This window comes from Numenius arquata, chromosome Z (genome assembly GCF_964106895.1).
Source record: "Numenius arquata chromosome Z, bNumArq3.hap1.1, whole genome shotgun sequence".
Taxonomy (NCBI): Eukaryota; Metazoa; Chordata; class Aves; order Charadriiformes; family Scolopacidae; genus Numenius; species Numenius arquata.
Window position 1 is genome coordinate 64719771 of NC_133616.1, and position 13414 is coordinate 64733184.

Consider the following 13414-nt stretch of genomic DNA (forward strand, 5'->3'; position numbering starts at 1 on the left):
TATTCTATACAGCAAGTAAAAGGAGGTTTTGAACAAAATAAAACATGAAAATGCATTCATTTCAGGCAAGGGTGGCGAGAATTCAACAAATAGAGAAGGACATTCTTCGTATACGACAGCTCCTGCAGTCACAAGCAGCTGAAGCAGAGGTTAGTGAGCAATTACTTGCTTTTTCTAAAAAAAAAATCCAATTTTTTTTTTTTAGTAAAGTGGCAGGCATGGTTATTTCCATCAGCTAGTGATGTCACAGTTAATCAACTAGTCAGTATACGTAGGCTGTTACTTGCTGTCTTACCAGTGAACTGAGGGTGGAATACTTGGTTTAGTCTTCATGCTACTGTTGAATTTTAATCACTAATGATATATCAGTTAAAAGTTTAACTTGAAATTTCAGTAAAAATGCCAAAGTGCAATCTATTATAGAGGCTGAGTCTTGGTTTTAGCAAATAATTATTATAACAGTTGTACATGCCTTTCTAAATATGAATCTCTGATAAGCACCTTCATGATTTGCTTATCTTTTGAGAGATAATTTTAAAAAAAGAGTGAATACAGCTTCTGTCAGACTTCATTATCGAAGGCTGGCGTATTTTTAGTGTTTTAAGTATTGGGTTCTATATTAAGAAATGCAAGATAATGTTTCCTATAAATTACGAAGTCCATAGTCATAATTGCCATTAGCAAAAACTGCTCTCATAGTGGAAATTCACTTACAAGGTCAACTCCATTTCTTGTACTGGTAAATTAAATATAAAGTGTATGTTGGACCTGAATATTTTGTGGTTTGTCTTCACTCAAAATAACTACTGTGAAAGCTCAGAGCAGCATTTGGATTACTAATGGATTATGTGTTTTCCATTTTGAAAAAGAATGGTTTCATAATTCTAGGATTTTAGGGAGAATCTGTTTTTATAAGTGAAGCAGACAGCAGTATGTATAATTAAAGTTGCCTGGTCTTCTGACATTTTAGCCAGTCCAGGTGTTCATAGACATTGATGAAATTCCCCAGAACCTTTTCTTCGCCAGGCTGAACAGTCTCAGCTGAGACAGCCTCTCTGCGTATAAGAGGTGCTCCAGTCCCTTAAGTACCATTGTGGCCCTACACAGATACTGCTCCAGTAAGCCCATCTCTTTATTTTACTGGAGAGGCTGGAATGCGACACAGTACTCCAGATGGAGCCTCACCAGCTGAGTAGAGAGGAAGGATAACCTCCGTCAACCTGCCAACAGCACACTTCTTAATACAGCCAAGGATACTGTTGGACTTTTTGCCACATGGGTCCATTGCTAGCTTGTTCGACTTTTCCACCAGGACCTCCAGGTCCCGTTCTGCCAACCTACTTTCCAGATGGGTGGCTCCCAGCATGTACCGGTGAGCATGTACCGGTGCCTGGGGTTGTTCTCTCCCACGTGCAGGACTTTGCACTTTCCCTTGTGGAACTGCGTGAGGTTCCCATCAGCCCATTTCTCCACCCTGTCTAGGTCCCCCTGAAAGGCGACTGAACCATCTGGTGTATCAGCTCTCTTCCCAGTTTACTGTCATCGGCAAAGTTGGTGAGGGTGCGCTGTGTCCCATCATCTGGGTCTTTAATGAAGATGTTGAACAGTACTGTCCCAGTATTGAACCCTAGGGTACATCATTAGTCACTTGCCTCCATCTGTATTTTGTGCTACTGGTCAGAACTGTCTAGTGCGCCAGTTTTCCATGCTATCCACTTATCTACCCCATACATTGTCAGCTTGTCTGTGATGATGTTATGGGAGGCAGTGTCTGAAAGCATACTAAAGTTGATGTCAGTAGCATCAGCTGTTCTTCCTTCACCCACCAAGCTAGTCACCTCATTGTAGAATGGTCAAGCCTGACTTCCCCTTTGTAAAACCCTGCTGATTGCTCCTAGTCACCTTCTTGTCTTTCATGGGTTTGGGAATGCTTTCCAGGAAGATTTCCTCCCATCACCTTCAATCGCCAGGGACTGAAGTGAGGCTGACTAGCCTGTAGTTCCCTTGATCTTCTTTCTTGCTGTTCTTGAAGATAGTGATATTTAGTCTCCTCCGGTCTTAAGGAACCTCTCCCTTCTGCCATGATCATTCAAGAGTGGCCTCACAATGACATCATCCCTCTCCCTCAGCACTTATGGGTGTAACCTGTGAGGCCATTAGGACTTAGGTATGTCCAGTTTGTTTAAGCTCTCCCTAACCTGGTCCTTTGTACCAAGGGTAAGTCTTCCTTGCTCCAGACTTTTCTTCTGGTCTCAGAGACCTGGATTTGTGAAGGGTGGTTTTACTGCTAAAGGCTGAGGCAAAGAAGTAATAGAGTACCTTGGCCTTTTCTGTGTCCAATGTCACCAGGTTCCATTCAGCAGAAGGCACACATTTTCCCTAGTCTTTCTTTTGCTGTTTAGATACTTGGGAGAGTCCTTTCATGTTACCGTCACATCCCTGCATGATTGGGCAGCAACGCTTTGCTCCTGGGACACCTGACCCCACTTCTGCCTAAAACTCCCTTGGCACAACTTGAGGGCATTTCTTGTCCTATCCCTTGTTACTTGGGAGAAGAGACCGATAACCTACAACCTCCTTTCAGGTAGTTCTAGAGGGCAGTAGGGTCTCTCCTGAGCTTTCCCAGCCTGTCCTTCCTAAAATGCCTGTATCCCCCAATTACAGCCTTCCATTCATATGAGCTGTCCCACCTCATCTCCACAATCCCAGCAAGGTCGTAGCCCCATGACTGCACACACTTTACCTCCTCCTGTTTGTTCCCTTTGCAGTATGCATTAGCGTAGAGGCAGGCCAGAGAGGCACCCAAGCGTAGCGATTCCTCAGCACAGTCTTGAGAACCTTCCCCACAAGACAACATTCTGCTGCATCTCCTTCCTTACATGCCTATACTCAAGGAGATTCCACTTCGCCTCAGTTGTGTGGGTTGCCCCAGTGTTCCCATCAGCCAGGCCCCTTGCCTTGCCTGCCCTATCCCCAACTTCCTTACTTTGTTGAGGAATTGCTCTGTCCCCCATCGTTTCTAGTTGAAAGCTCTCCCTACCTGTTTCCTCAGCCTCTCAACAGATACTTTTGCCCCGTTTAGTCAGACACATTCTGCCCCCAGAGTGTTTATCCCCTACTCTGGTAAAAAAACCCACTCTGTTTTGGACTCGTGTAAGCTCAAGGTCTCAAACATTGAGATGCAACTACAAAATTAAATAAGTTTTTGTCTTAGTTCTTCACTCCTTTCACCAAATTATTCGGCTGCTAAATACATGGAAATTCTAATATATCGAAATTTTGTTGTGATATGTCTTATCCGTAAAGTGTCTGGATGGCTGGTTGTATAGTTACACGTTTTAGGACAGAGTTACCAGCGTGCTGGTGGTAAAGGAGGTGGTCACTACACACTTACTAATACTTTATAGTGTATTTTAATAATTTCCAAAGGATGGACATCTCCTATGGAAAACAGCTGGATCTAGTTCTGAAGTTGCCTGGTGAAAGGAGGAAGGTAGTAGCAGTCAAACTGCAGAGTCCATATAACTGTAAAATATAAACATGAGGTATTTATTATATTTTTATATTATGCCTGATACAGTAATGTGCTCCCTATGTTTATAAAGATTTAGTAACAACAATAATAAATACCATAGCTTGTCTACTGATGTAGTTGGCCCCTGTGGTGATGCCAATCACTGTGGAATCCAAGTGCAATATATCTTGTAGAATAAAACCAAATATAGCACCACACCATAAAAGTAGCTTTTGGAAATCAGTGAGCAGAGAAAATTCTGGCTCACATTTTAGCATGTTTTTAAGGTTTTTCAAATGACTGAAGTCTTGCAAATGCTGCTAGAAAAAAGTCGAAGTAATTTACCTGCAAGTGATGACACCTTCAAATTTCATGATGCTTCTCTTAGATATTTTGCAAGATTTTCATAATAAGGTTTGAAATCCATTGTAGAGTTAGACTCCTCCAAAGAGATTTTTTTGGCTGTCAGGTACAATCTGAAATTATTTAAAAGAAAAAAGCTAATTCTTGGCAAGTGTTAAATATGAGGTTTTCAAATTGTTTCAATTGAGTTCTCTCCAGGATTTGACTTTCTTTTTACTCTCACTCAACTGTAGCAAAATTGTTTCAGTCTCATGGTTTCTTATTTTTGTGTGTTGCATTGTTCTCTGTCTTACCTTCTTACCTGTATGTGTAATACAGGTATTATGTATAATGTATATGTATACATATAGCTTATATATATGTATACAAGTAATGGCAAAATAAACATTTTCTGCTGTCTAGAAAATAAGAATGTATCTGTGGTTTTCAGTACACAGAAAATAAGAGAGTAGCTGAATATTAGAGGAAAAGTATTCTGTGCTAATAAATACACAAGGGGCTGCTTTGGCAACTCATGTTGACAAAGTATTAGGTAAAATTATTTGTAATTCGTTGTCTTAGCAATAATGATTAAGGCCTACTATGCTTGCAAAGGTCATAAAAATAGCTAGAGATTTACTGTTTTTCTTTTAGTAAATACAGGGAAATTAATAATTGACAAGTGATGGTTATTGTTGACTTCTGAAGCGCTTAGAAAATAGTGGCAAACAGGATGGGGGGAGCGGCTCTGCCGCCCTGTAATAGGCACCTGTGGCCTTGCGCTGCAAGAGCAAGCGAGCGTTCTCTGTTGAAGTGACTTTTGTAGTGAGATGCCAGAATTCGGAAATGGCAGAGGGCTATGAACCCAGCTTACGCCTCTTCAAAAACCATGCTCCAGAATCGGTGCTGCTGTTTAGCCCGGGGTACCTGTGTGCTGTTCTGCAGCTGCTGTGCCTCGTGTGGAGGATACAGGCTGGGCTGCGCCGTGTGTGCTCTGCTTCTTTGCTGGTGGGGTTGGTAGTTCATGTATTTTCATCCACAGGTCCTTTTCATCAGTGTTAAAAGGTAGTGTGAGGAGGGGGCAATACTTGTGGTGGTCATACTGTCTTTACAACCACTAATCTAATCCACAGTCCATTGGATGAATATTGATTTATTTACTGTAATGCTATATCTATACAAACATATATATTAATCATCCATATGTGTGTGGGTGCTTATTATTTTTCTGTTTATATGAGTATATAATAAATATGTGTTGGAACTTACATTAAATAAATTGATACATCTATAAGAAATATCTATTCATATAAAGAATCAGCTTTCAGTAAATACCAGCTGTCTGCTCCCTATGTTACTCTTACCTCCTTTGGGCCCGTCTGCATGAAGAGAACAGCTTCTCACTTCAGATTACTTCAGTAGCTGAAGGGGCAAAAACTGTGCTATGAACTTGCAGATTTGGCATTTGAGCCCAGCCGATGACTCTTGTGTCAGTAATGTGTGTGCATGTTGTGAGTGCATATTGCATTTAAAGTTAGGTAAACCCTGATAGTAACTGTTAAAAATTGCTGTATCATTGTAAGTTAATTTGGGTTACATACTTACTGTAGTGGCGTATTTTTGAAAGTGCTTGGGGGGCATGGGAAGCTGCCTCATTCATAAATAGCATGTAGCAAACTATATTTGAATGGGAGGAAAAGGAGAGAGTGCCAAGGAGAGCAGAAGCTTGTCTTGTCAGGGAATGAAACATCTCTGTGTTTGTGCTCTAGATGCATCGAAACCATTTAATAGGTGCACCATCAACACCACCCCAAAAAAATTGCCCCAAACCCAGGAGTGTTCTTGGAAGAGTAGTATTATTCCCCCTCAGGTGACTCAGTGGGTCAGAGCCTGGCTAATGAACAGTTCAGCTTTTCGCCTCTTGGTACATTCAATATTACTTTCCTCATGCACATGTCATTTATTATTTAACTGAAAATTACTGTCACCTAATTACTGGAAATTTATGCCCTTAGTTACACTAGAGGCTTAGATCTAGATTTTGTCAAACTCATCATTACACTTTATTCAAGATTGAAAGTACTGTGAGAGGGGGATTCAGCAGATAATATATATTATATATTATAATACTATATATATTATATTTAATTTGTTTAATATTATATATACTTATATTAATATATATGGTATATTATACTGTATTCAGCACATCGTACAGCAAGCCCTGGTCTTGACCACGTCCCCACTCTTGTATTGGGAACCAAAATTTTGTTAGTCATTGTATGAGCATCAATAAAAATATAATTTCATACACAATGACAGAGATGGTGAGTTTTAAAATTACAGATCAGATTTAAAAGAGTAGTAATACTGTGTCTCCTAAAATATTTTTGTGAGTTTTGCTTAGTGGGTTACTCATTTTCTGTAACTGAACATATGTTAAGAAAAATGCTACCCATCATTGGTTTCAATTTTCTCATGTTATTACTGTGTCTAATACTACTATGTTTTTTTATATATCTTATTCCTGTAGTTAAACTCTATATATAGAGAAGTATGTTTCTGCTATAAGTTAAAGAGAAATTTCCATAAAGCAAGGTGAGGCAGACTATGCTATCATAGGCTGTTCTGCTCAAGAACATCGCAGAGCCGCACAGAAACTGAATTTAATATGCCAAGTGTAGTTAAACAAATTAATTGAGAGGGATACAAGAGTGTTGTCTGTTAAGGTAGTAGACTCTGAGACTGAAAAATGAGGTTTGGCAAAAAATTAATATTTGAGAATAATCATGCTTTGGAGGTAGTCGATAATCATGCTTTGGAGGTAGTTGTGCTTCTTTTCAACTCCAGACTTCAAGACAGTTCCATGGACAGGATTATTTATGTCTTTCTGAAAATCTGAAGCATTTTAAACACATGAATTGATAATGTTGCATACTTCACACACTTCATTACTACTCAGTTACTCTGTTTGTTTTATTAAAAAACTGTATTTAAACATCTGATTTTCATGTTGATCTCACGATCCCTGTCAGTTTCAGGGACACCAGTTTAATTTTCATGTAGATGGGCCTCCTGAAGGAACTGAAACATGTCTGTACTAGCTTGCCAGATCAGTCAAATTTATTTTGATAAAATATTAGATAGGTCAGTGTCAGGCTATATAAATTTTATTTGCAGTGAAGTGATTATTCCTGCACTGTTTGTCCTTGAAATTTAGGGGGATTCTTATTATACAGATATCCTTCTGTTCACGCAGAAATTATTCATCTTTGAATGCGAAGCTTGATTGAACCGTGCTGGCCGTCGTCTCCAGTAAATGCACGGCTCACGTGACAGCGCAGGGAATACAGTTGTTTGCTCCAGTTCTGTTACATTTCCGATAGTGATGTGAGCACAGCTGGTGGAAAATGGTGTTTCTGTGTCTCACAGCAAATCCTTTGTCTTGCAGGGCTATAATCCTCAGAGGACATGCTTCACTTTCATCTTGCAGTTTTTCGAAGACACTCAGTCTCAGCTGTTAATTTTTGAGGCTAAGGGTTTTGAAATAGAAAGTGCTCTTCAAGGGCTTTGTGAGGGTACAGCATTGATGTGTTCACAGTCTAGAGAGCTTTGAATGGTAAAGCGTACTTCATTTCGGTATGTAATTTCATAAACTCTTACATTAACAGAGAGCACCTCAAAGCAAGCATGATGCAGGTTCCCATGATACGGAGAGGCAGAACGAAGGTCAAGGAGCAGCAGAAATCAGCGTGGCAACTAGCAGTACTGGTCAGGTAAATTGATTATTTTGTTTGTTGGGAGCATAATTAAATACTCAAAATGTACAATGCTTATATATTGCTATATACCTTACAGTGTTTGTGTGCCTGCTCATTTTAAAAAGATATATGTTTTTCTTCTTTGCATCTATACGTGAGAGGTTTCTTGTATTTATTGGAAGGAAGTGTTTTAATAAGATGAAGTATAAATATTCAATAATGCAAGGAGCATTTTTCTTTTGTTTAAATGATTAATGAGCCTACTGCTACGAAAGAGATAACAAGAATGACTACAGAAAATGTGCTTTATTGTAAGTGAACTGTAATATGAGAAGTATGATTTAATGACGGAAAAATGGTCAAATTTTCACTTTAGAAATTATCACTGAAATATTTGTGATTTTTTAAAAAGAGGAGGACTAAATGGAAAGTTTATCATTAATGTTTCTTTAATACTGTTTTAGATAAAGCTTTGAAACAGTGGTATCAATGAGGAAATCTGGAAGTAGGCTGAAGGGTTATTTAAATGCTTCTAAACAGTCTTTCATTGCTGTTCCTTTTATTAGTGAAATATTTTCAAGGATACAGTACATTCTTTAGTTGTCTTTTAAAACAAATATTTATCAAAATGTATGACTTCTCTCTGTGGCTAAAAATGCTTTGATTTATTTACCATGTGCTAATGATCATTCCCTTCATGATTTGCAACTGTGGCCGAGACATTCCCACTAGTAATTTGGGTTCTTAAAGCTTCACACTACAAATTTAATAGTTGAATTCATAACGCAAAATATTTTTGCTACTCCAGGGAAGTAGAATTATTTAAATACTTCTGAAAGTGTCTTGTACAAGAAGATTTATCAGGAAGAATTGTGGTTTGGCTAGAATATTTCACTTGATTAAATGTTAAGCACAGCCCATAATTTTGCTCTTGAAATATATTTGATCACCATTTGGAATTAAGCTCTATCAGCCATATCTGAGCAATTGCTTGAGGCTCTGACTCTAATTCTTATGACAGCTTTATTGTTTGGGAAGAAAATAGTTCAGTGTTGCTTTGGGGCTGAAAGCATAATGTATTTAAATAATTGATGCATTGTGGCTGTATCATCCATCTTCAGTGTATGAATTAGGAGTTTTTCTGGACAATGTGTTATACAGGGAAGGAAGGAAGGAAGAAGGGGTTGTCATGTCTTGGCAGACTTAGGCAAGCGGAAGATTCATTCATACTTGATTTGAGGTGTTATGTTGAGGATTTGTGCAATTTTTAACTTTGCCTCATAAAAATGTATAAAACATGCATATTCCTTCCTCATGGAGGTGGATAGAGCCAGGGCACTGAATCTGTGCTGAAAGAGACATCTGGGGATTATTTGCTTTCAGTGCAAGTCCAGACAGAAAAGGTTTAATGGATTGGGCACAACATTTATTTCTCATAAACCAGCTCAATATACTTTGGGTAATCACTATTCCATGGAGTGCAAAAAAAAGTTTTAACCAAATAATTTGCTTCTAATTGGGTTTGTAGTCATATAATCAGTGTTAATTGGAACACTGCCAATTGAATCCAGGGTTTTACAGGATTCAGTTATGTCCTTTCCTGCGCCAGCTTTCAGCTGTCTTCTCTTTTCCATTACGCTCACTATCCTGCTGCTGAATTACAATCTTTTTCATACTGTAGTTTTGCAGGTTTTATAAAATAATTCAGTGAGATTGTCTATTTTGTTAAGAAAATGTGCCACAAAATAGGGAAAAATACAGAATTGACAGAGTTAAATAGCAAGCCTAGTAAAACAATGAGTGAAAGACAGTAAAGCATAAAAAGAGAAAACAGATGAAGTAGACGGATAGGAGAGGATTTTGAAAGAGAAGGTTCTACACAAGAAGGGACTGCGTAGCATCTCCTTGTCATCTCCCATTTTCTGAGATGAATGGCTACACACCTTACACTTCTTCTTTCATGTCAGTGTTTAGGAGCTGGTAAGAAATGTAGTTACACTTCATTTGGGCATCCTGGTGTCTTTAAAGAAGCAAGGCAACACAATGGCTCTGAAGGACATAGTTATCTGAATCAAAATTGGTACAGTTTTGGGGGAATGATAGGAAAATTATGCTATTTCTATCTACACAGTGGTGAATTTTAATAGGTAATGCTCCAAACTTATGTCTTTTTTAACTTTTGGATAAAACAATCACGCTGAACTTAATAATGGAGAATTCTGGCATGTATTATGCTGAACCTGTAATCCTCTGGATGTAGTTTGAGGTCAAGACGACATGAAGGGATTGCTCGGTGTAAAAATCTGGCAATTCATTCCCATATTTCTAGCACTGCAGATTATTTAAGTGAATAATTGAAAAAATCCAATCTAATTGTCATTATAAGATTAAAGATTTTGATTTTTTCCTATAGTCAACAGAGAAAATAAGGGCTTGTTTACATAGGAAATACATATTGGAATAAATGTTGACTTAAATCATTCTGGTTATACTCTTTCAGCATAATTCTTACTCTGGAGCATGCATTAAATGTTCTGCATTCAAATTGGAGAGTGAAATGAGTATAAAAATGTGTTGTTTAAATATACTAGTATAACTAGATTTTTTTTCTCTCCAGACAAACTGCATGAAGTTATTCCTACCTCTTACTTACAGTCACTTTCAACTTTAAATTTAAAATGTTAAACTGTGTGTAATACTCAGAGAGGAATATTCTTCTTTCTTTGTGGTGCACCTAGAAAAAACATAGACATTATCTCAAAGTGTCTTTCATACAGTTTTCTTCAGTGTGTTATATATTTTTATTGAAAAAAATGAACTTATTGATAGCTTAATTTGCAAAACAACATTTTCAAGCTAATAATTTCATGAACAGATTTTAGCTTTTGTAGAGGATCAGCAAAAGACTGATGTAAAACGGTGTTGTGATACTAAAAGTGTTTACTTGTCAAATGTATTTTTAAGTTCCCCAAAGTGAATAGGAAGGGAGGGACATAGTAAGGGAAACTTCACACATAGGAAGCAGAGAATAAAGAAAGAAAAACAATAACAAAGGAAAAAAAAGGCAAAGAGAGTGAGTGGATAAAAGATGGTAAAAAAAGCAAAATATAAATACATAAAATGGATTAAAAGAGGACAAAGAACTGAGTCTTGCTGATACATGTAGGAGCATGCTATTTACAATAATCTCTAGGAAAATTACAGCAAATAGTGTCAGCATTATTTTGTAGCTTTTCGTTGAAAAAGATGACATGGATATATCGACTCAAATTCAAGTAGGGTTACTCTGTGTCCAGATGAATCTCCTTTTACTTGTCCTTTCTTGCATTTGTGGTTGTGTTCTGAAGAAGTACTTACTCCAACACACTACATAATCTAACATAAAAATTGAGGCTGGTCTTTTCTCTCTGTAAAAATTACAGTTTGGTTTGTTGCAAAGTCCACTTCTCATCCTTCTTGGTGAAAGTAGTAATTATAAAATAATTCCATTGAAAGTACAACCCTACTGAGACTTGATTTTAGGAAAAGTGGTTAATAAAACCCAGCTTAACAGTGACCTCTCAAGTTGTGCCAGGGGTAGGGAGGACCTAACTTAACAAAAATAAGTTGACAGTTCGTTACTGTCAACACGATTTCGTGATCCAGTGCTGAAACTGAATGAGGCAATAGTTGTGTTTTCACTCAGACTTTGTTTTATACTGAATTGTTGTTTAAATTTTTAGGGTTCTGCTGCTCGAATGGACCACGAGACAGCCAGTGTTATGAGCTCTAGTAGTAACTATTCTGTTCCTCGCAGACTGACAAGTCATCTGGGTACCAAGGTAACCGAAGATTACAAACCACAGGTCGCTAATGCTACATTTTTACTAATACAATAACCTCATTGTTTCTGCCAATAGTACTAATATTAGCTGAACGATCTATCCACACATAGCAATTTTACAGAGTTAAAAGTTCTGGAATATTTTTTCAACTTTCAAAATATATGGACAGAAATCCTATTTTTACTTGTTGATGATCAGTTAAGAGTTGTTACAGTAAGGAAACAATGATTGCTAGAAATTATTAGAATATCTAAAAAACCTGTGATGTTGATTTGTAATCCATGATGAAAACTAACCCTTTTAAGAGCAGTTCTTTGAATACTTTTCCAGAGTAAAATCCACAAAACAGATGCAATTGCTTAGAAACGAAATGGATGAAAAAATTATGTAAGCCCTATCACCTAAGGGTGATAAATGTCTGTTCACAGAAGACTGTGCTCAAAGTACATGTGCACCGTGGAAAGAGAGGGGAAGGAAAGGGCAAATCTGTAGCACAAAATTGAGTTTGTGAACCACTGGAGTTCATACTGCCTCTGGAATCAGCAGCAGTATAGATACTATCGGTGGTGTGCTGAGCACCGTCTTCTGGGAAGCAGGCCCTATTAGCTTGACACAGTATTAATTACTTTAGTCCTTAAAACAGGGTTATAATCTGGTAATTTCAGTCCCTCACTGTATGCATGTACCAAAGGGAGGCGATATCAGCTAGCCTGTCTGTCTGCCTGAATTTTCATTTCAAATTGTAGAATTCCCAAAAGCTGCAAACAATGGGAGAGCCCTGAAGGCAGGGAAAGGGACTGGGTGTGGAAGAACAACAGGCAAAGGAAAAGGTTGAATTGAGTGTGCTGTGGGGTAGGAAAAGCTTAATGCCCAAGAAGAATTGTATAATCATAGAATGATTACAGTTGGAAAGGACCTTAAAGATCATCGAGTTCCAACCCCCCTGCCATGGGCAGGGACACCTCCCACTAGAGCAGGTTGCTCAGAGCCCCATCCAGCCTGGCCTTGAACACTTCCAGGGATGGGGCATCCACAGCTTCCTTGGGCAACCTGTTCCAGTGCCTCACCACCCTCACAGTAAAGAATTTTGTCCTAATATGTAATCTAAATCCACCCTTTTCAGTTTGAAGCCATTATCCGTTGTGCTGTCAGAAGGAAAGTAGTAAAGATTATAAGTAGAGGAATACATTTACAGATGCAGCAAGAGATGTGTCTGTGGGCAATGTGTGTATACAGACGCAGACAGACAAATATTTCTTACTATTATTTTTTCCTATACTGTATTTGCCACAACCTGAAGGCCGGATTTTGGTGGCTGCTTCAGCATTATTCTCTGACAAAAGCTTTACCTTCCAAATCCAAATCAGACTGGATTAAAGCTGCCACTTGAAATATCTGTCAAGAGGCATGCATAAGGCAGATTAAATTCACTCTCCTTTAAGAATCCAAGTCGTTTGTTTTAATACTGTATTTGATTTTTCACAGACCAAGAAGACAGGATCTCCAAACTGGGATGCTAGGCTGTCATAAATTGGCTCCAAGACTATTTCAGTGGATTTTGCATGTGATCATACAGTTTCACAGATTCTAAGATTTCTATTGCTTCAGCAATCCTATAGCATTGAGAGAAGTAGATGTTAACAGACCTCCATTTTTTTTTGTAACTGGCTATTTCTACTCATCTTCAGGCACATTTGAATTGTCTCTGAAGAAACCAAATAAAATCATTCATCGGTCTGGTAGCAGCTGCAAATATCTAGCTATTAGTAGTTTGTCTAACAGTCCAAAGTCTCATTTCTTCCTTAGTTGGTATGTTCTAAAGAAACACACACGCTGCTACTTTACAATTCCCTTTAATAGTTTTTTTTATGTTGGGCTTTCATTTTGAATGTTCCTGTTTATCTTTGCTTTAGGAGTTTGGAGTTTCTATGTAGTCTCTAAAATCATCCTCTACATCCTCTTATTCTATTAAA

The 13414-nt window shown here is 38.0% G+C and overlaps 1 protein-coding gene across 1 annotated transcript in view; it reads left to right on the plus strand.

Moving 5' to 3' along the window:
• APC (APC regulator of WNT signaling pathway) overlaps positions 1–13414 on the plus strand; it is a 93182-nt gene that overhangs the window by 63498 nt on the left and 16270 nt on the right. The window contains exons 7-9 of the mRNA XM_074166773.1: positions 66–149; positions 7528–7632; positions 11340–11438. Of these exons, the coding sequence (XP_074022874.1) occupies positions 66–149; positions 7528–7632; positions 11340–11438 (288 nt within the window). The remainder of the gene's footprint in view (positions 1–65; positions 150–7527; positions 7633–11339; positions 11439–13414) is intronic.